The 23,684-nt window shown below is 42.9% G+C and overlaps 1 protein-coding gene across 2 annotated transcripts in view; it reads left to right on the top strand.

Moving 5' to 3' along the window:
- The window catches only part of LOC119659327 (mucin-16-like), a 273,395-nt gene that overhangs the window by 14,873 nt on the left and 234,838 nt on the right, over nucleotides 1-23,684 (top strand). For both annotated transcript variants that reach the window (XM_038067360.1, XM_038067361.1), the window contains exon 2: nucleotides 18,072-18,704. In XM_038067360.1, coding sequence (XP_037923288.1) covers nucleotides 18,499-18,704 — 206 coding nt within the window. In that variant the 5' untranslated portion in view covers nucleotides 18,072-18,498. The remainder of the gene's footprint in view (nucleotides 1-18,071; nucleotides 18,705-23,684) is intronic.

Genomic DNA, 23,684 nt, shown 5'->3' with positions numbered 1-23,684 from the left:
TTCCAACTGTTTTTCCATCGTTTTCCGCAGAGAGAAAATCTGATCTGTTGCTGATTTGTCTGGAGTGAAGCCTCTTTGATATGGGCCAATGATGTTTTGGGCGTATGCGGCTATCCGGCCTAGCAAGATAGAAGAGAATATCTTATAGATGGTACTCAGCAACGTGATACCTCTATAATTGCTGCACTGTGTGATATCTCCCTTTTTATGTATGAGACAGATAATGCCTCGTTGCCAATCGTCAAGCATTGGTTCGCTGTCCCATACCTTGAGCACAAGTTGATGAACCACTTGGTGTAACTGATCGCCTCCATATTTAACCAATTCGGCTGTAATTCCATCGGCTCCTGGCGACTTATGATTTTTTAGCCGATGAATTGCACGGACTGTTTCTCCCAAACTTGGTGGTGGCAGTATGTGTCCGTCTTACCCGCATTACTCGGTATGCGGCATTCTTCGGTTCCATTGCTAGCTTACATTCATCGTCAAACCAGCCGTTCCGACTCCTTTTGCGGCTGTGGCCAAGTATGTTTGTGGCCGTATCCATGATAACGTTCTTCAGGTGATTATGAAGATCATTTATTGGTGTTTCATCTCCAGGTCCTCTGTTGACTGCGGTTATTGCGGCATCCATTTCCCTCTTATAGGTGTTGCGGAGGGTTGTGTTGTGGATGGCTTCAGTGTTAGCTCTCACCTGATTGTCAGAGGGGATTCTAGATGATATTGTTATTCGAGCTCGGAGCACCATGCCAACGAGATAGTGATCCGAGTCTATATTGGCCCCCTATATGTTCTGACATTCATAAAGGCTGAGAGGTGGCGGCGTTCGATCAACCCGTGGTCAATTTGGTTGCAAGTGGTCCCGTCTGGAGAGGCCCATATATGTTTGTGGAGCGCTTTCCGCGCAAACCAGGTACTTCCAACAACCATTTCGTGTGACCCTGCTAATTGAATAATCCGCAGTCCATTATCATTTGTATTTTGGTGCAAGCTATGGGAACCAACGTATCGCCTGAATACGGGCTCCTTACCTACTTGGCTGTTAAAATCCCCAAGTATGACTTTAATATCATATCTGGGATAGGCTTCGAGGGTTTGTTCTACCGCCTCGTAGAAGGTATCCTGCAACGACTCTGCAATCTCCTCTGTAGGGGCGTGAACGTTAGGATTTAGAATTTAGATTTAGAATAGTGGGATAAGTCCAATTGTATTTTATTTATCTATTTCTCCAATAGGAGCATTTTAGTCTTGTTTTACCAAGGATAATACAAAGGATGTTACCTCAAACCTTCCTTCTTTGCGAGAGGTAGGACTATGTAAAATATATGGCGGAGTGTATCATTATAATGTTGAAATTGAAAGCACCGATTTTCAGGATATTAGCTCAACCCATTCTGAACCTTCACATACATTTAATTTTGTACAATAAAATCGAAAACTCATCCTTCAGTCTCTAAATTTTGACTGTACAGCTCCACCAAAGTATTCGTGGACATGTGCCAGCTCCTTGCTTTGTTCACCAGTTCGAAAAGAGAAGTTTGGTCCTTAGTCCTTCGGCAACTAATGGTAAACGTCATACAACAGAATTTATGTGTTTCAATCCAGGACATCTAAATTTGCACTAGGATGGTTTCTGAACTCCAAATTTTCACCGGTAACCTAGTTCTCTTGCTAACATGATTGCCATGATTATTTGATATACCTTTTCCTGCCTCTGATATTTTCGAGAAACGACCTGTGAGTTCCGCCCGCTGACCTAATTTTAATACTCCATCACTCCGAGCAGATTCATTAGCTTCTTTGGTAGAGGTAGTGTGCTGCCGTTGCAAAAAGATCTTCAGGAACCTCTCCCGTAATAACAGACTCGACCTGAAATCCTATTTTCTACACAATTAACTTACACTTACAATAATCTGACTGTTCGAGCATGAAAAAAGATGTTGAAGTCTAGTCAAGTCTACCGGAGGAATATAATCTTGCTTCACACACTTCTAATTTCTGAGCGATTACATTACCACACAAACAATTATTCATTACTAAGCGAAAGGTATGCATTTTTTCCGTAGTACTTGACGCTAATCGAATGTACAAAGTGCACGAAACTAGATGACATTAAAACTTAACCTATATACCAGAGTGCGGCACCTAGTTAGAAAAGTACCTTCGGCACATTCACCCTTTTCGAAGTTTAACGACCACTTCTTTACATTAGAACACTCTACTTGCGACCCCTTCCCTTCCTGCTTAACACCAAATTCAAAGGTCACTACATGGTTTCCATTCACTCCTTGGTGGGGTATAGCGCGTAAACCACCCCCATGCACCGTCGCTCGCAGTCATCTGAAGTGCGCCTCAGCTCCCCCAAGGCTCGCCGAGACGTCTCCACTCTTCCTCCACTGTTCTGAACCAGGGGTCGGAGACACAGAGGGAGAAAAGTGCTAAAGTCTCGTTCATATTCCCAAAATAAGCGGTGTAATAGCGTGCAAGCCCCAGTTGATGGGCGTCTCTGTAAAGTCCCACCCAAGTGTGCAGATCCTTTTCCATCAGTATTCGCCAGTTTCCGAACGTAAGATGTAACTTGGTGGTAGGTGGTCAAAGGGTAGTATAGGCCCCTGGGCGAAACGTGGATTGGTACCCACGATGGAGCAAACCTGGGAAATGCCTGCAGAACCAACACCAACAGCTCTACTACCAAATCCTATCTCCACCTTCACGTGGTGACCGCTGGGAGCTCTTTCTTGACGAAAAGCTGCAGACGGAGAAGGATGAAGGCGAGTCTCCCGCGCCTAAAAACGGGACAAATTGTACCAACTGGTCCTCCAGGTTGGGGGTTGGGTAGGGCTGACAACCCTACACGGAAAACAACTCGTTACGAAGCCACAACAGGAGCCTCGGACAGGACGGATTTTAAAACGACGGACCCGGCAACGACAACGGAATAACCATTTGCGCATTTTCTCATGGAATGTGCACTCCCTGTACAGAGATGAAGCTGATGAGCAGCTAGCCGATACCCTGTCCCAATATAGGGCTGATATAACAGCGTTGCAAGAGATGCGATGGACAGGGACCGGTTTCCTGGAGAAGAGCCAATACACCATATATTATAGCGGTCATCCAGTAAACCATGTACTCGGAGTAGGTTTCTTAGTCAGCCAAAAAATGAAACCTGCTGTTATCGGCTTTGAAAACATAAGCGAACGGCTATACACTCTGCGCTTGCGAGGCAAGTTTAGAAATATAAGCCTCATAAACGTTCACGCCCCTACAGAGGAGACTGCAGAGTCGGAGAAGGATACCTTCTACGAGGCAGTAGAACGAACCCTCGAAGCCTGTCCCAGATATGATATCAAAATCATACTTGGGGATTTTAACAGCCAAGTAGGGAAGGAGCCCGTATTCAGGCGATACGTTGGCTCCCATAGCTTACACGAAAACACAAATGATAACGGACTGCGGACTATTCAATTAGCAGAGTCACACGAAATGGTTGTTGGAAGTACCTGGTTTGCGCGGAAAGCGGTCCACAAACATACGTGGGCCTCTCCAGACGGGACCACTTTCAACCAAATTGACCACGTGTTGATCGAACGCCGCCACCTCTCAGCCTTGACGAATGTCAGAACATATAGGGGGGCCAATATAGACTCGGACCACTTTCTCGTTGGCATGGTGCTCCGAGCCCGAATAACAATACCACCTAGAATCCCCTCTGACAATCAGGTGAGAGTGAACACTGAAGCCATCCACAACACAACCCTCCGCGATACCTATAAGAGGGAAATGGATGCCGCAATAACCGCAGTCAACAGAGGACCTGGAGATGAAGCATCAACAAATGATCTTCACAACCACCTGAAGAACGTTATCATGGATACGGCCACAAATATACTTGGCCCCAGCCGTAAAAGGAGTCGGAACGGCTGGTTTGACGATGAATGTAAGCTAGCAACGGAACGGAAGAATGCCGCATACCGAGTAATGTTGCATTCTCAAAGAACGCGGGCACGCGCGGAGACTTATCACGAACTCCGTCGAGCGGAGAAGCGACTTCACAGACGGAAAAAGGAAGCCTGGGAGAACCAACAAGTCTGTGAACTAGAAAAGTACAGGGAGCAACCGCACCAGGCGCGGAAGTTTTACCAACAAGTCAGCAGGATGACGCCTTATACACCTCGATGCTCATCCTGCCAAGACAAAGAGGGAAATCTGATTTCCGACAGAATGGGCATATTGGACCAATGGGTTGAGTACTTTGATGAGCTACTGAACAACCAGATCATCGGCGAGTTGGAGGTTCCGCCAACTGAAGACGACGGACAAATACTGCCACCACCAAGTTTAGGAGAAACAGTCCGTGCAATTCATCGGCTAAAAAATCATAAGTCGCCAGGAGCCGATGGAATTACAGCCGAATTGGCTAAATATGGAGGCGACCAGTTACACCAAGTGGTTCATCAACTTGTGTTCAAGGTATGGGACAACGAATCAATGCCTGACGATTGGCAACGAGGCATTATCTGTCTCATACATAAAAAGGGAGATATCACACAGTGCAGCAATTATAGAGGTATCACGTTGCTGAGTGCCATCTATAAGATATTCTCCACTATCTTGCTAGGCCGGATAGCCCCATACGCCCAGAACATCATTGGCCCATACCAAAGAGGCTTCACTCCAGGCAAATCAGCGACAGATCAGATTTTCTCTCTGCGGCAGGCGATGGAAAAACTGTTGGAATATGGACAACAGTTGCACCATCTGTTCATCGACTTTAAAGCCGCCTATGATAGCATAGCCAGGGTAAAACTGTACACGGCCATGAGAGAATTCGGTATCCCGACGAAATTAATGAGACTGACTAGGCTAACCCTGACCAATGTGCGAGGCCAGATAAAAGCTGCAGGATCACTCTCAAGACCATTCGACATCAACAACGGTCTACGACAAGGGGATGCGCTATCATGCGTCCTCTTTAACCTGGCCCTCGAGAAAGTGATCCGTGATGCCGAGGTGAATGCAAGAGGTACGATCCTCTTCAAGTCCACCCAACTACTGGCCTATGCTGACGATATCGACATCATGGAAAGAACCACCCGAGACGTACAAACTGCCTTCATCCAGATCGAGCAGGCGGCGCGAGATCTTGGGCTGCACATCAATGAAGGCAAGACAAAATATATGGTGGCAACGTCAGCACCGAAGACGAATCAACCAACAACATCAAACCGCACTGGTCAAACACAAACACGAAGAAGAATAAGGATAGGAGAATACAACTTTGAGACCGTTGACAATGTCTCCTATCTAGGGTCGAAAATCACAACCGATAACAACTACGATGATGAAATCCGCGCACGGTTGTTGTCAGCCAACAGAGCCTATTTCAGCTTACAAAGACTGTTCCGCTCGAAACGTCTCACCATAGGGTCAAAGCTCTTACCGTACAAGACTATGATCTTGCCAGTCCTCATGTATTCCTCGGAAACTTGGGTTCTTAGCAAGAAAAATTGCGAACTCTTGGCCGCGTTCGAGAGAAGAATCCTCCGAAGAATTTTTGGCCCCCTACATGAGGATGGACGATTCTGTAGCCTACACAATGACGAAATCTATGAGCGATACCATGACCGTCCGGTTGTGGATAAAATCCGGCTCAATAGGTTACGGTAGGCGGGTCACTTAGTCCGTATGGATGAGGATGATCCCACCCGGAAAGTCTATAAGGGCAATATCTATGGTAGAAAAAGAAGACGAGGCAGACCCTGCCTAAGATGGAGCGATGGCGTGGGCCAGGACGCCAGACAGCTTTTAGGGATATCGAATTGGTGGACCTCGGCGCAAAACCGGGATGTCTGGAGTTCCTTATTAAGGCAGGCCTAGACCGGTTGTTGTGCCGTTGATGATGATGATTATTGAGTTAGTAACTGCAAATTCTGGGTTTATTGTTTGACATGAGTTGATCAATTCTTGTGGTACAAAATTCAGACTTATTGTTTGGTGATAAGATTTTATAAGCACTTGGATTGACAATGAATTAATTACCAAGTCTAAGTAGTATTTGAGGCGTTTGTGGCAATTAAATTATCGGAAGAAAGTTTTAGCTGAAATTTGTTGGGATACTTTTATGAATACCAAGAAGCATTTTATCGAAAAGGCAAATTATATTCCTTGCTATCATGACGATATTATTGCACTTTGAAGAGTACTTCTCTCCTTCTCGGAAAACTGTTCCTTTACTCTGAAAAACATAGCAGTAGCAGAGGCGGTTTCGGACTGTTGCTGACGGCTATCGCAAATTGTGCTGTCATGAGATGGGAACCAATTTTTCACAGGATTTCGACTGTAAGATTCCGGTCCAGGTAGAGAAGCGTCATAATTGTGCAGTGCTGTGCACCAACGGAGGTTTCCGACATAGCTTTCTATGAGTTCAAGAGATGTGTTCTAAATGTGACATTGTGACGATGAAGGCTGATCTGAAAGCCAAGGTGGGCTCTGACAACCGTCTGTTGGAGAACGTGATGGGGAGCCATGGTCTTGGGGACCATAATAACATTGGTGAAAGATTTGTAGACTTTTGCAGCTTTCACCACCTCTTCATCAGCGGCACACTTTTGCCAAATATGCCACCTACACTTCATCAATCCCTCTGAAGTATTTCAGGGGCAATTAGACTAGGTCGCCGCTGTTCTGAGATTCAATAATGATAAAAAAATTGGTCAGTAGCCTGATTTGAGGTCGAAGGCTATGCAAGTAATTGGTTACGTGGTGTGCTTCTAATGACATAAAAGACGGCAAAACGTCAAATATTTTCCGGCGGTCTCGAAATAGTAGGAAACTCACAATTGTGTGGTACCGCGATTAACAAATTCTTCCCTTGTCAAGGTGAAATCCGGAGCTCATGCCTTCAATGAATCTGCTGGCAAATGTTTCAATATGACTTGCAACTATCGCGGATAGAAGATGAATTTAGGAGAATAACCTTCAGGAATGTAACTGGAATGACCCCTTCCTCTAAATACATTCTTATGGCTTACATGGAATCTCTGGAAAAGCTATCTTCCACAGTATGGACTATTGGATTCCCAGTGCTGATATATCCTTTGCCACTAGGAAATCTTGGATCGTATTCTATTGAAGAAAATGCTTTTTGTGTTCACTAATGACGAGACAGGCCCTGCTATACACTTTCCTATATTTATAATTTGTATTGGTTGACTCTATTTGCGTTTAGATAAGAGATAGTAGAGTAGACTGCAGTGATTTCCTAATCTTTGGTTTATTTATAATATTTTTGACAAGTTTCCTAGTCAGTAATGCATTCTTGGTCTTTTCCACCTGCTTAGTTGAGTGGTCTCTTGCAGACTTCCAAAGTACAATAAATGCCAGAAAAAAAGAACCGGCAATGCAAGACCTTCAGAATATTGGGATTGCTTTAGGGACCGAGGTCATGGTTTCTTTCAATTTCAAAAGGTACTTCTCCCAAAGCCACATTCAAACAGGCTTAATGTCTGAATCTGATAAACGACGAGTCTTTCATTCATTGAAGGCGTGAGATGAGATATCAAATGCTACTAGCGAGGGCTGTTTCACCTTTAGATAGAAGTGTTACAAGAATGAAATTCTCAATCCCCAACTCAAAGGGGATCTAGGTATCCACTTAACAATAAATATTATTAGCTCGATTGGGATTTACCCCACCTGCACCCTGAAACGCCTAAGTGTTGCACGGATATTCAGAGTATAGTGACTCTTCCAGCCTTCTTTCTCAAATGAACTTGTGGGAGAGCAAGACTAGCACTGAAGACCCCGTGGGTCGACCTCCTCCATCGCTGGTTTTCAAACATGATATATAGCTCTTTATTTATGATGGACAGAAGTTAACCTGGATTGATCTCTAACGCGCATAACAATGTCTTACCATTATTTTCAGATTTTAAAATATAGTTTTATTCGATATTGCTCTAATAAACGTAGCCGCATGTGTATGAATTCACTTTCTGCAACTCTTAACCTTGAATTTTATTGCTACTTCCGAATTCCAAATTTATTAACTGACTCATTTTTATTATATCTGTACGCTACGGATAGATTCTGCTGTATCTCAAAATATGCAGTCATAAAAATATTTTAGCTATAACCGTGAATAAGCAATGTTTTCCGCTTAATAGAAAATATTCATCTTCATCGAGATAACATCACAGAGATAAGCCAATTTTTTCTTCAAATCATAGGTATTTGATTAAATTACAAAAGGGCAGTATTTAAGCTGTTTTCTAGAGATTTGATTTAGATTTGCATATGCAATAATCCCGCGATTGAAATGTATATTTCCAAGAGTATTTAAGGCATTAACCAGCAATTCCTTAAAGGTTAGGCACACCAAATTAGACCTTGGCGCCTCCGAGTAACACAGGTCTTACACTTGTTTTATATATTTGGAGTTTGTTCTTTGGATGCAATTTTTTAAATTTTATGGTAGGGAAAACTGGATAATTCTAGCACTAAATGTCAAGAAGTTAGGTCCCGCCAATCCTACCTGTTCAAAAGGCGTTAGTGACGGTGGCCGGTGTCTCGCAGCAGCGAGCACGTTTACAGAATGTGGGAATCTGAGGGCATCTAGACAGCCGTGCGGGATTTAAATACAATACCTGTAGTTGACCATATTATAAGATCTACCACCTCTCGAGAGCCAAATTTCGTTGATTTTCCGTGCAAGCGTTCACTTTCTTCTCCACGTATTTTCATTCAATGTTGCTGTTATGGCGCATACAAAAGTCAAAATTAAACGCGGTTCGACCCATCGTGTCAACTACCAAAACGTCAGATTTGTTGTGTAGCATACGGCGATTAAAGCTAGCCAGTCTCAATACACGTCATAACTATCGAACAGATAATTATCCGATGCTTATATGCAAGGTTTTATTGAATCACTTTACATACAATATTATACCTGCCCGTGTGTTGCACCGACCCCATGACAGTGCAGGCAGAAATGTGATGATCCAACATCTGCACTAGTCGTTCTCCACCCGCTCTTTCTTATGAGTTTTTTATAAGCTCCGGTGGCGATCACGCCATGGCACACATAAATCCTTCCGTCAGCAAAGAACTCCGTAGTTCACAACCAACTGTTCTACAAATGCAGATCGACAATTGGCTTTAGGTAATTTCCGTATTTACCGTGTCTAATTTCACTTCACTCCGCGGTTTGAAAGATCACTTCTTCAAGTCAAGTGTAGTTAATTTTCAACCCACCTTAAAAACTGCCGAAGCTAAGAGACGTGCCTGCTTCTTGTTGCAAAAATTAGTACGGAGGAAGTCAACTTGGTAGTGAGGTTGTGATGCAACATCAGTGGATGATGCACTCAGAGGTTTGTCTTGTTCATAGTTTCGATGTGAAGGTCACACCAAATTCCAACCGAATATCACGGCTGAAACTGTCTACTATGCTCAAGAGACCCCTAAGATGGTTATCACGCACTTATCACGTAGGCCATATTTAATTGAAAAATTCTAGCATCATTTAGTAGACAGGAAAAGGGGTTCAGTGTCACATAACACCAAAGAGGACTCAATGAATTCCGTTATAAAATATCTGTCCATAAGTGGGTGGTACGCCTGCTGCCAAAAACATTACTAGCTTGGGATCGATGCGATACAGCCATACGACATCGATTAACCCGGTATGCGAGAACCTGTCAAAAGCTAATCTATTTGGCAGCTCAATAGACCTCTAAGCCCCTAGTTGCCTGTCCTACAACTACCGAGTCGATAATCAGTTGGTTTTTGTAACCTCTTCATCTGACCCCGCATCCCTTCTACTCCTTAGGCAGAATGCTACGTTACGAATTTGTAGATGGTTGTTAAGCGAGTAATCGGTCTTGCATCTGCGGGTCCTGCACCATGACCTTTAATCACTTTTGTAGGGATAATGCCGGTAATCTGTGCAGTGAGGAAGGGTGGAAATTCTTCAGGCCAACAAATGTGTCAACTGATGAACTCTTTATACCAGAAATTTTGTACCCCACCTCGACTTCGGTAACATCGGGAAGAGTCATTCCCGGCATGGTGGCTTGAGGGGTTCGCTGCACGGGAATCCACTCAGCGCGCTCAACATGCTAAAGAATAAATCCCCAAAGTTCGCCCCAGTACTTTTGTGCTTCTGTTACTGAAAACTATATTGCCTGGACGCTCTGTTGGGATTCGTTGAGTGATCTGAAAACACTCCGCTTGTAGCTCGTATACGTTACATTCTTAACATATCTGGGATGACTTCCGCCGTATAAACGTGTTCGCCTTCAAACAATAGAGAGTTTCTGCTTTAGTGTATCCAGAAATCCTAGAATGCTTCTCTCCATTTTATGCCGTCTAATAGCATTGTTAATAGCAGTAGTGCCTCATCTTAGCAATGTACTGCCTTGATGAGCCGAACCGACGTTCCGGACGAATTTCCTTCCCATGGTGGATATATTCAGTCACTCAAACCAATAACATAAAAGTGAATATCCTGACCATGAAACCAGGCGGCCGCAATCGCACCATAATACACAAGTGGCTGTAGTCGCAATACCGACGTACACAATCCAGACGCAGAATTCTATGTACGCCCTTTGGAATTCGTCCCAAATCTCAACGGAGGCTGATTGACTGATTGAAACTCTTGCCCATAGTGCGACGTGATGCTGTTGATGCCACCGCCTCCGCCCTCATCGGCTGTTGGTCACTAATTTCCTCAATGACCTCCAGTCGAACAGGCTCTCTGATGACGGCTGGAGTTGCCTCACTGCACAACGCAAGCGGTATTGATCTGCAACTCACTATAAATTTACATGCGCGTATTGCGGGAAAAGCCCGACGAATCTTGGTGCAGTAAGTGGCGGTAAGAAGCCGTACTTGCCCCACAGTTATTATTTCGTAGTAGGAGAGGATCACATTCATGGACGCTAGTGACTGGAAAGCTATTCCCTGAGACCATCAAAACTCAATATCGGGCGTTGTTTGCTGTTTTGCGGATCAAGCACCGATAAAACAATGTCAAGAACTCAGTAAATGGTGGCGATTTCATGAATAAAGAGAAGAAATGATCTTATATATTCGATTATCAACCATTACGAATGTCGAAGTATCGCGTCAAGCAAATTGAAAACACGATCCAAAAAGTGACCTATGCAACCCTTGGGATTACTAAGCCATCATCAAACGAGGTCCTTCTCTTTAGATTAACGATATCCAAATGAAAGACCGTTAAAAAAACGTCTCTATTACAAGTTTGGTGACGATAAAATGCTGACCAATTGACAATGATGCCGACCGGGATGGTGGAAAATATTTGTATCTATTTGTCAAAGGCCAACACCAACGCACACAGGATATAAAACAACTCTGTTGCGTTAATGAGAAGAACGGTACTTTGGTTACGGATAGCGGAGATATTTCGAGCGAATTTCATGGAGAATCAATTCATCCTCCACTTTCACAAGCTCTGCCGATATTGGGTGCCTCTGAAGTTGAAGAAATAATTCGTTTAGAATGAAATCGGGGATGAACATCGCATCTAAGCCCTGAAAAGCGAAGAGCTAGGACCCAACACTGTACCTCAGTGGGTTTTCCAATCGGATTTTGATGAGGACAGAACCCTATCTTACTGGCAATAACAACCTTTCCAACATGGATGACTATCAACGCATTCTTGACAACCGCATTGGTGACCAATAACCGTAAATCAAGCCGGATATATTAAGCATTACGAAACTACTGATAAAATACATGCTGCGAGGTTACTCGTTGAAACATTGAGAAGCATCGGCTTCGTTGCATTGCATTTCTGGATCCAGATAAAGCGTTGCACCGTGTACCACACAAGCTCATCTGGTATGCTTTTCGAGAACACCTAGTGCCACAAAACTTCTGCGCTAGGTAAAATTGCTCTACAACAATCCGATAAGTAAAATTGTAGTGTCGAATATATCAAAATTGCTTCATGTCTGTGTCCTCATCATGTCTGTATGTTGATCAAGAAAGCGCCCTCTCACTACTCCTCTTTGTTATTTTTATGGACACTCGGACATAACGACCTATCACTGTAAGTTTCAGATGCAGTGACCTGCCCAAGATTGGGCTATCTAAATATCCCGGATTAGTACTATTATGCAATTGTGAATTGTGTTATGCAACTGTTCTACTCATCAGCGTAAATTAGATGAATTGGCTTCCCACAACTAGCGTTATTTGTGGCAGACGAATCATCGAATATATGACTTCCATCCTGTTGCCCTTCACGATTCTGAACGGCGTCTCATGTTAATCGATGCGAGGGTGGGAAACGACAAAACCCCACCTGAAAAACAATTGCTTCATACGCTAACTGGTGACTTAAGAGATTCACGACTCCATCCAGATCAGACCTTTGTCCGGGCAAAGTAGCACAACTAATCAAGACTAGCCGACTTCGCTTCTGAATGGGACGAATGCTGAAGAAGACGAAGAAGAGAAGCGGATGAGTGGTCCATTTGATCAATCCACCGCATCCGCTGCCTAGGCGAAGTTGCTAAATTGGTTGCTACCATACAAATTATGAGGAAACAGCTGCATCAGGCGAAGCTTTGCTCCTGGTTATCGTGCAGCTTGGTCGTTGAAGTGCCCAACGATTAGCAGTTGCGATGACGCACTAGCGACTACAGGAGCTCGATTCAGTCATCAAGTTAGACGCCTCCTGTGGGTTATCGGTACCGAACGTCAAGTTTCTCCTTTTCCTCATTTGAATATGATAGCCTTCTCAGTGAGTAATCTATATGACTACAAAGTTTCTGCACCTTGCTCATCTATTCCCTGAGATTCTGCGATGGTCTATAGCCATTCAGACTGAAGCTATCCATCCTTCCCTTTTTCACAACCGGGGTTGAAAGCGGCTACGGCGGATTTTTCTTTTCAGTAAAAAGCGGGTTTTTTTTCCTTTTTTGGCTATAAACGCAGTATATCCAGAGTTAGTTGTTCCCTTCATAAATGTTTTCCACATAATGAAGAAAGAAAAAGGTTCTTTAATTTCGTTACTTATCTTTACCAAAAGTTACTCTAGAGGGGGGAGGGGGAGAGGTTAGTTTTTGAATTCGTGTTTCGTGATAATCGACACGAGGGTGGGAAACGACCAAACCCCACCTGAAAAACAATTGCTTCATACACTAGCTGGTAACTTAAGAGCCTCAGGACTTCATCCAGATCAGGGCTTTGCCCGGGCAAAGTAGCACAACTGATCAAAACTAGCCGAGAAGCGGATGATAAAGTGGTTCATTTGATCAATCCACTGCATCCGCAGCCAACGCGAATCTCCTGCTGCTACCATACAGATTGCGACGAAATAACTGCATCCGGCGAAGCTTTGCTCCTATTTATCGTGCAGCTTAATCGTCAAAACATCCAATTATGAGCGGTTTCGATGGCGCACTAGCCACTACGGGAGCTCAATCCAGTCACCAAGCTAGGCGCCTCCTGTCGGTTATCGGTACAGAACCTCAAGCTTCTCCTCCTCCTCATTTGAAGATGATAGCTTTCTCTGTATCTGTATGACTACAAAGTTTCTGCACCTTGCTCACCTATTCCATGAGATGTGATAGTCTACAGCCATTCAGACTGAGGGTATCCAACCTTAGTGATCAGATTTTTGCCTGAATTTGTAGTATAGCCTAAAATTGATAGACAAGGGTAGCTTCCTCGAAACTACAACTTTTAGTTTTCAATGTAAATATATATTTCGGGAGCAATTTAACCCTTCATCAGTACAAAGCTACTAAAAATAATTACCATTATACGGTTCTTTTATACTTATTCAGTAATTACTTAAATTACTTTTAAATTTTTTTAAAATATCAACCTAATTTTATGGGTCAGTTACCTGAATCTATGTTTAATAACCGCGTCGCGTCTTCTCTCAAAATTTCTAAACTCTCCAAGGGTCCAAGGTTGTCATTCGGCTTATGTGACTCAAGTGCTCAAGATTTTCCCATTGAATGGTAAGAGCTTCTTCGACTATGTGCACTGCCACTGATGATTTTATGCACGACTTTTCTTTCCGAACATTTCTTAGCGCTTCCTTGACCTGTTCATTAAATCCAGTCGTTATCAGGCGTTTAGCCTGTCCTATGTATACCTTATTACAGTCGCTGCACGTTATTCGGTAGATCCTGCTTTTTTCCTCAGCTGCCAAAGGATTCTTGACGTTTGCCATTCTGCAAGGTGGAGGATCGACTCGAACCTACGACTTCCCGTTGAAATTTCTTTATCCAACTCCTGATGTTGTTAAATAAGCAGGAATACTTATCCGTCTCGAGGTTGTCTCCTTATGCTGCGAGAATAGTGTTGTATAGGCATGCCTGTTGTGTTGCTTGATTTTCCTTATGATCGACTTCTCAATAGGCTCAGGATTATACCCATTCTTAATAGCAATGTCAATAACGTGCTGTCGTCCCTTATTGAAACCGTATTCCGAAAGAGGGTATGTGATCAGTCGGTGAATCATGCAATTATAGGCTGCTATTTTTTGGCGGTCAAAGGGTAGTATAGATCCCAGGGCGAAACGTGGATTGGTACACACGATGAGAATAAAACCTGGGAAACGGCTGCTGAACCAACACCAACAGCTTTACTACCACACCGTATCTCCACCTCCGCGTGGTGATCGCTGGGAGTTCATTCTTTATAAAAAACTGCAGACGGAGAAGGATGAAGACGAGTCTCCCGCGCCTAAAAACGGGACAAAATGTATCAACTAGTCTTCCAGGTTGGGGGTTGGGTAGAGCTGACAACCCTACACGGAAAACCGATGCTACGAAGCCACGGAAGGAGTCTCGGACAGAATGGATTTTACAACGACGAACCCAGCAACGACAACTGATTAAAGATTTGTGCATTTTCTTATGGAACTGCGCTCCCTGTGCAAATCAAATGCTGCTGAGCAGCTAGCCGGTACCCTGACCCAATATAAGGCTGATGTAACAACGTTACAAGAGATGCGATGGACAGGGACCGGTTTCTTGGAGAAAAGCCGCTACACCATATATTATAGTGGCCATCCAGTAAACCATGTGCTCGGAGTAGGTTTCTTAGTTAGCCAAAAAATGAAACCTGCTGTTATCGGCTTTGGAAATATAATCGAAAGGCTATGCACTTTGCGCTTGCGAGGCAAGTTTAGTAATATAGGCCTCTTAAACGTTCATGCCCCTACAGAGCAGACTGCAGGGTCGGAGAAGGATACGTTTACGAGGCAGTTGACCCTCGAAGCCTGTTCCAAGAATGATGTCAAAACCATATTGGGAGATTTCAACAGTCAAGTAGGGAAGGAGCCCGTATTCAGGGGATACGTCGGCTCCCATAGTTTACATAGGGATACCAATGATAACGGATTGCGAATTATTCAGTTAGCAGTATCGCACGAAATGGTAGTTGGGAGTACCTGGTTTGCGCGGAAAGTAGTCCACAAATAAACGTAGGCCTCTGCAGACGCAGCCACTTTCAACCAAATTGACCACGTGCTGATTGAACCTTGATGAATGTCAAAATATATAGGAGCGCCAATATAGACTCGGACAACTATCCCGTTGGCATAGTACTCGGAGCTCGAATAACAACACCACCTACAATCCCCTCTGACAATCAGGTGACAGTGAGTACTGAAGCCATTCACAACACAGCCCTCCGCAACACCTATAAGGGCGAAATGGATGCCGCAATAACCGCAGTCAACAGAGATCCTGGAGATGAAATGTCAATAAATGATCTTCACAACCACCTGAAGAACGTTATCATTGATACGGCCACAAACATACTTGACCCCAGTCGAAAGAAAAGTCCAAACGGATTGTTTGACGATGAATGTAGACTAACAGTGGAATGGAAGAATGTTGCAAAGCGAGTAATGTCGCATTCTCAAAGAACGCGGGCACGCGCAGACACTTATTACATACTCCGTCGACCGAAGAACCGACAGAAAACAGAAGACTGGGAGAACCAACAAGTCTGTGAACTCGAAAAGTACAGGGAGAAACCGCACCACGCAAGTTTTACCAAGTTTATACACCTCGATGCTCATTCTGCCGAGACAAAGGGGGAAATCTGATTTCCGACAGAATGGGCATATTAGACCGATGGGTCGAATATTTCGATGAACTGCTCAACAACTAAAATATCGGCGAGTTAGAGGTTCCGCCAACTGAAGACGGACAAATACTGCCACTACCAAGTATAGGAGAAACAGTCCGTGCAATTCATTGGTTTAAAAATCATAAGTCGGCAGGAGCCGTTGGAATTACAGCCGAATTGGTTAAACATGAAGACGACCAATTGTACCAAGTGGTTCATCAACTTGTGTTCAAGGTGTGGAACAACGAATCAATGCCTGACGACTGGTAACGTGGCATTATCTGTCTCATAGATAAAAATGGAGATATCACGCAGTACAGCAATTATAGAGGTATGACGTTGCTGAGTACCATCTATAAGATATTCTTCGTTATATTGCTAGGCCGGATAGCCCCGAATGCTCAGAACACCATTCGCTCATACCAAAGAGGCTTCACTCTAGGCAAATCAGCAACAAATCAGATTTTCTCTCTGCGATAAGCGATGAAAAAACTGTTGGAATATGGACATCAGTTACACCATCTCTTCATCGACTTCAAAGCCGCCTATGACAGCATAGCCAGGGTAAAACTATACATGGCCATGAGAAAATTCGGTATCCCGACGAAATTGATAAGACCGACTAGGCTGACCCTGACCAATGTTCAAGGCCAGATAAAAGCAGCAGGATCACTCTCAACGCCATTCGACATCAACAACAGTCTATGACAAGGGGACGCCCTATCATGCGTCCTCTTCAACCTGGCCCTTGAAAATGTGATTCGCGATGCCGATGTAAATGCGGGGAGTACGATCCTCTTCAAATCCACCCAACTTCTGGCCGAACTCTTACGAACTCTTGGCCGCGTTCGAGAGAAGAATCCTCCGAAGAATTTTTGGCCCCCTACATGAGTATGGACGATTCCGTATCCTACATAACGACGATAACTATGAGCTCAACAGGTTGCTATGACGGAATTTTCTCTTTGGTTACAAAGAGTTTTTTTTTGCTATGTCTTTATCTTTACACGAATAAATAGCGTAGATTCCAGACCATTTCTTCGCTTCAAACTTAGCTTCATTTCAAAATTGACGGTGAGTTCACTCTGAACCCTGTCTTTAGACTCCATGTTTGTCAATCCCAGTTAGTCAGGCAAGTTTTGATGATACTCCGAAGTCAAAACTAATCGTTAATAAACGCTTGCTGGAAATCATATCGATCCCAATATCTGCTACTGTCTCCCGCCCGCTAATAAATAATAATAATTTTCAGTCCATGTTCTGTTACTTTAGTCAATAGTTGAGAAGAGGTAAAATTTTAATATACTTTTTTGCAATTAAATGATCAGAAAGAAAGTGGAAGCTGATACTTCTTTGACTGATTAATATTTTTATGAATGAACGAGTAGGTTCCGTAAAATGAATAAAGTCTGTTATTGAGAAAGTAACTGATATTTCTTGCTATTGTGATGATATTTTTATTGCTAATAAACCATATAATTTATAGTATTAGTGCAGCTAAGTTTTGGTATGCATATTTTGTTTATGAATTAGTGAAAAAATAGAAACGTTATAATGGCCCCAGTTATCTTATACTTTCTACTATTTTGCTAGAAGAGTACGAACCACATTATTCCAATTTATGCAATTGCAAAACGTTACCGCCACAACAATACCTACTTTTTCACTCCGCTCGATTAATGATTCATTCAGTTGTGGAAGTGACACCTATTTTGCATTACAAATCGCATTATAAGTAATTATGGTTAAAATTTCATTCATTCACCCAACCTACCATATGCATATAATGTTGCGGATGAGGCCGACCTGCTTTGCATCTTCTCCCGACTTTGTCGTATTCACAGCAACTTTTCAAGTGGGTTGTACACAGAATATTATTATTTACTATGAATTTTTAATTGTTACAACATTTCCTAAGCACACCTTATCCCAATTTACAGGGAGCTGGCTGGTGGCAACATGAAATTCTTTCAGAGTGAGCATCACACTAAGAAAATTTTCGAGCACTTCGGAGCATTCGTAAACAAGAGTAGAACGTCTTATTCGTTTTCAAGTGAACGCTGATAACGGAAATTATTAGTAAAAACATTGGCGGTAAGAGTTGTGCGCAACTACCGAGCGTGCATTTCTCCATAGATAAGAAATTCGATTTATTTTATTTGGCGTAAAAATTGTGCTGCTCAGAATACTGTGGATTTTATGGATTTAGAAACTTTTAAATGTGATTTTTGATAAGAATTTTTAAAGCCAAGTAAATTAAACCAATCGTGAAAAATAGAATTAAAAACAAACTTTGTGACACAAACATTTCAAAAGGAAGTGAGAAAGTGCGCGGTCAAAGAGATAAAAAGTGTTGAAAAGTTCTTAATGTTCGACCAAAGTTCCGAGGAAGCATGCAAAATGCAAGAAGATAACAATGCATTTGAAACCAGCATCGATAGTGGCATTTCCATCGACATCACCTCGCCCAGTGCTGAAGAAAAAGCAGAGAATAAAATGAAAACATATCAACAAATCCTCTTCGCTTTAGAACGCGATAAACTTTTACGAGCCGAGCAACGGAAACGTCTAAGGTGAGTTTGGAAAATTATTTAAAATTAAATTTAAAAATATCTGAGTACTTAAAAAAAATGAAATGTGTACCTTGCATCGCCTTGCATCTTACTATAAATCTAAAACCATGACTCAGACCATGCCGAGACCTTTAAAATATTCATCATTTTATTGTGTTTCTGAGCTTTTTACAAGACCTTATCAGAATGCAAACAATGAGAAATCTAAATACATTTACATTATTTCACATGATTTGCACGCAACTCGCCTAGATAAAAAACGGTCTAATGAATTAGCCTTACTACGTAGAAATAGAAGCATATGTACAAGGAAAATCTAAGTGACTATGTTTTTTCTATGTTTTCACAAAGTTTCGTTTAGTTTTTATCTTGTCGAGTAGGTTACGAGTTTTCCCTACGAAGCTTAGTAACCGTTGGAGCAACTGAGATAATATGAGTCGATATTTACTAGTGACCTCAATTTGTTTAATAACTACCACTACAACACTATGTGATAAATTTATCTCGTGAATTGAATAGAATATTCTGCCGTACTAAACTGAAGATGGTGCAGTTCGCTTTGTTGTTGTTAAAACACATCCTTGTTCAAATAAACAAAGTTAATGATAGTTCCAAAAAGAAAGTTCAAGGTTATGGTCAAGGTCACAGGCGCTAAGTTATGGGATATTACACTTTAATTACTTGTTACAAGATCTGAAATCAACTGAAATCGAATTCAAGTCTTATATCTAATCATTATTTCAGGTATGAATTGAGTAACATCGTTTAGAAGTAAATGGTATTCAAATTCAAAGGAAAAAATAGAATAATCAATCTAAATTTCTGGAAGATTTTATTCGTGGTCCTTTGATGCAATTCTTGATGTTTCTTTCTATCTTCCTGCCTTGTCTAGGACCTCGCATACCACTGCCCCAATCTCTCCAGCTTTAATTTCGGACTTGGGACCTACATTACTTCTTTTCGAAAACTGTAAGGTGTCCTCATCATCAGGCACCCCTTCTGTGCTCTCATAACACAACCCACATTATTTAAACCCAAGGATATATTCTACACCATTGGGAATAATTATTATTTTCCGGCGGATATTCCTTTTGTCCTTCTTGTCAACTTCATTGTCAACTTTCCGGACTTCCAAGTGCTGGATTCCTGTGTTCCCGTCGATATTGTAGCAACCGTCGATAAGTTACCGGCTTCGGTAGATTTTTGCACCCGTTCAGTTTCTTTAGGTAACAACACTTTCTTCCTGTCTTCACACATTACAAAGACACATTTGCTCAGTCCTACTATCTTAAGGAACCTGTATTTTCCATGTAGCTTTTCTGCTGATCGCTCTTCGTTTTGTTCTTCAAATGTCTAAATGGAGGACCACTTAATGCCACTCATTAACCTCTGTATCTTCCTTTTCATTCAGACTCTTCGTGTTCTTTCCGATCTCTGCGTCGAGTCTCACGCGAACACTGGACACTGTCCCATGGGACATCCAACATCCAGCGCCCTATACCCTGCTTCATGCAGATGGTGTTTTCCTAGCGTCTAATAGAGAAAGTGATCCCGAGCAACTTTTACAAAAATGGAATGATCACCTCATGCAACACCATCTCAGATTGAATCAGAATAAAACTGACAATCACTGTCAGCGGCAGTGACCTGCCCAGAACGCTAAGAGTCAATGAAGAACTGCGTTATGAAATTGCTTCACGCATTAAAGCATCCTTGATCTTCATCCAGGCGTTCCATAACTGATGTTCTTTGTGATCGACGTATCGACGAACGTCTTAAATCTAAAATTTACCACAATGTCGTCCGTCCTGTCACTCTCTATAGTTCTGAGTGTTGGCGGACTAGAAAAAACAATGAACGCCTTGCATTAATGGAGACTAAGATGTTGCGTTGGACTAGAAGCGCGACACGTTTTGATCATTTCCTAAATGAGGATATCCGCGATCGATATGCGGGTTCACCGATCGTGGAAAAACTATGAGAAGGGTGTCTTCGATGGAAAATCGTGCTAACGAGAATTCACTCGCCAAGATTGGCCTGAGCGTCGAAGTCGGTAGTAAGCGACTAAAAGACCGGTTGAAACAACAATGATATGCTGGATGGGGTTTTAAAAGCTTCGGGATTGCATCCAGATGAGGCATTTGATCAAATAAACTGGCGAAACAGATCTCTACGAGCCGAACCGGCTTATGAACGGGACAAAGGCTGGAGCCAAAAAGACTAAATGCAACTTTAGTCGCTAGTCAGTCCTAAAGTCATCAAATGATGAAAAAGTTCCTTCAAATTGAGTTATGCTTTTTCAGTTGAGGCTATGCCCTATAATGAAACAGGTATTTTATGAGCAGAGAATCGTTATAACTTTTCTGAAACAAAAAAATGTAAAAAAAATCGTACTCTTAATTATCAAACAAATAAAAACAAATTTAAAAATTAAATTAATTTTGTGACGATATGTCACTTCTGCAACTAAAATTACTTCTGTATTACTTGAGTTACGGCTGTCAGATTGCACGGTCAGGATATTCGCTTTCGTGTTAGTGGTTTGAGTGACCGAAAAGATCCACAATGGACAATTCATCTGCAGAGGGTTTACAGAAACTATGCCATTCCCAATGAAACAGCCGCAGTGGAAATTCTATATACTCTAAAGCAGAAACTTTCTGTTATATGTAGTCCGTTACGACGATATAGCGAAAGTCACTGCAGGCGTCTCCAGCATAGAACATACACGAACCAGCAGAACTTTTCAGACCTCTCAACGAATCCCAAGAGAGCGTCCAGACAGTACAGTTTCCGGTGACGGAAGCGAAAGAGTACTGGGGTGTACTTTAGGGACTGCCCGGCCAGCATGCTAAGTGGATTACCGCCGCAGGCACTCACCATGCCGCAACGTCTGGCATGAATTTTGCGGATGTTACCGGAGCGGAGGTTCGACGAGCCATAAACAGCTTGAAAAACTGGAGGGACTTCGGTCTGCATCCGATGCAGAACTTCTAATTCAAAAAGTTCACCAGTATACATGGACGGTTTGCAAATAGCATAAATGAGGTCATGAGTCGACCGCAGCAATTTCTACCCTTCCTCACAGCGGAAATTACCTAGCTTGTTCCAAAAAAGGATACGGTGCAGCACCCCGCAGACACAAGACTGATAACTTGGTTACCAATCCTGTACAAATTCATAACGTCCATTATCAGTGGCAGGGTACCTCGCACTTCGAGACCAACAAAATTCTGTCCGAGCAACAGAAGTACTGCCGAGTTACTCAGACAAGCAACTAGAGCCCAAAGAAACCTCTTTAGTTGTTATATCGATAATGCCAAGGCTTTCGACAGCGTACCGCATATCTGGCTAATCGATATCCTACGTCTGTATCGCACTGATTTAAAACTAACAAAGTTTTTGGCGACAGTATACGGAGGGGCATTGGTCAAAGGGTACTATAGGTCCCAGGGCGAAACATGGATTGGTATCCACGATGGAGTATAAAACCTACGAAATGCCTGCTGAACCAACACCAACAGCTCTACTAGCAAACCCTGTCTCCACCTCCAAGTGGTGACCACTGGGAGCTCTTTCTTAACCGTACCAAGTGGTCCTCCAGGTTAGGAATTGGATAGGGCTGTCAACCTTGCACAGAAAATAACTTGTTACGAAGCCACAGCAGGAGCCTCGGACTAGACTGATAACACAACGACAAACCCGGCCACGACAACGAATTAACGATTTGTGTATTTTTTTATGGAACGTGCGCTCCCTGCACAGAGATGGAGCTGCCAAGCAGCTAGCCGATACCCTAACCTAATGTGGGGCTGATGTAACAGCGTTGCAGGAGATGCGTTGGACAGGGATCGGTTTCCTGTAGAAGAGTTTCTACACAATATATTATAGCGGCCATCCAATAAACCATGTGCTCGGAATAGGTTTTTGTTAGTCAGCCAAAAAATGAAACCTGCTGTTATCGGCTTTGAAAATGTAAGCGAAAAGCTATGCACTCTGCGTTTCCGAGGCAAGTTTCGAAATATAAGCCTCATAAACGTTCACGCCCCTACAGAGGAGACTGCAGAGTCGGATAAAGATACCTTCTACGAAGCAGTTGAGCGGACGCTCGAAGCCTGTCCCAAATATAATATCATCATACGTCGGCCCCCATAGCCTATATAGGGATACCAATGATAACGGACTGCGGATTATACAATTAGCAGTGTCACATGAAAGTTGTTGGAAATACCTGGTTTGCACGGAAAGCGGGCAGCAAACATACGTTACAACCAAATTGACCACGTCTCGATCGAACGCCGCCATCTCCCAGCCTTGATGAATGTCAGAACATATAAGGGGGCCAATATAGATTCGGATCACTATGTCGTTATCATGGTGCTCCGAGCTCGAATAACAACACCACCCTAAATCCCCTCTGACAATCACGTGAGAGTTAGCACTGAAGCCATCCACAACACAACCCTCCGCGTTACATATAAGAGGGAAATAAATGCCGCTATAACCGCAGTCAACAGAGATCCTGGAAATGAAGCATAATCTTCACAATCACCTGAAGAACGTTATCATAAATACGGCCACAAACATACTTGGCCCCAGCCGCAAAAAGAGTCACAACGGCTAGTTTGACATACCTCGATACTCATCCTGCCGAGAAAAAGAGGGAAATCTGATTTGCGACAGAATGGGCTATTGGAGCGATGGGTTGAGTACTTTGATGAACTACTGAACAACCAGAACATCGGCAAGTTGGTGGTTCCGCAGACTGAAGACAACGGACAAATACTGCCACCACCAAGTACAGAAGAAACAGTCCGTGCAATTCATTGGCTTAAAAATCATAAGTCGCCAGGAGAAGTTGGAATTACAGCCGAATTAATAAAACATGGAGACGACAAATTGTACCAAATGGTTCATCTTGTGTTCAAGGTGTGAAACATCGAATCAATGCCTGATGACTGGTAACGGGGCATTATCTGT

Source organism: Hermetia illucens, chromosome 6 (assembly GCF_905115235.1).
Source record: "Hermetia illucens chromosome 6, iHerIll2.2.curated.20191125, whole genome shotgun sequence".
Classification (NCBI taxonomy): Eukaryota; Metazoa; Arthropoda; class Insecta; order Diptera; family Stratiomyidae; genus Hermetia; species Hermetia illucens.
Note: the sequence above shows the minus strand (reverse complement) of the source record. Positions and strands in the feature narration are given on the sequence as shown.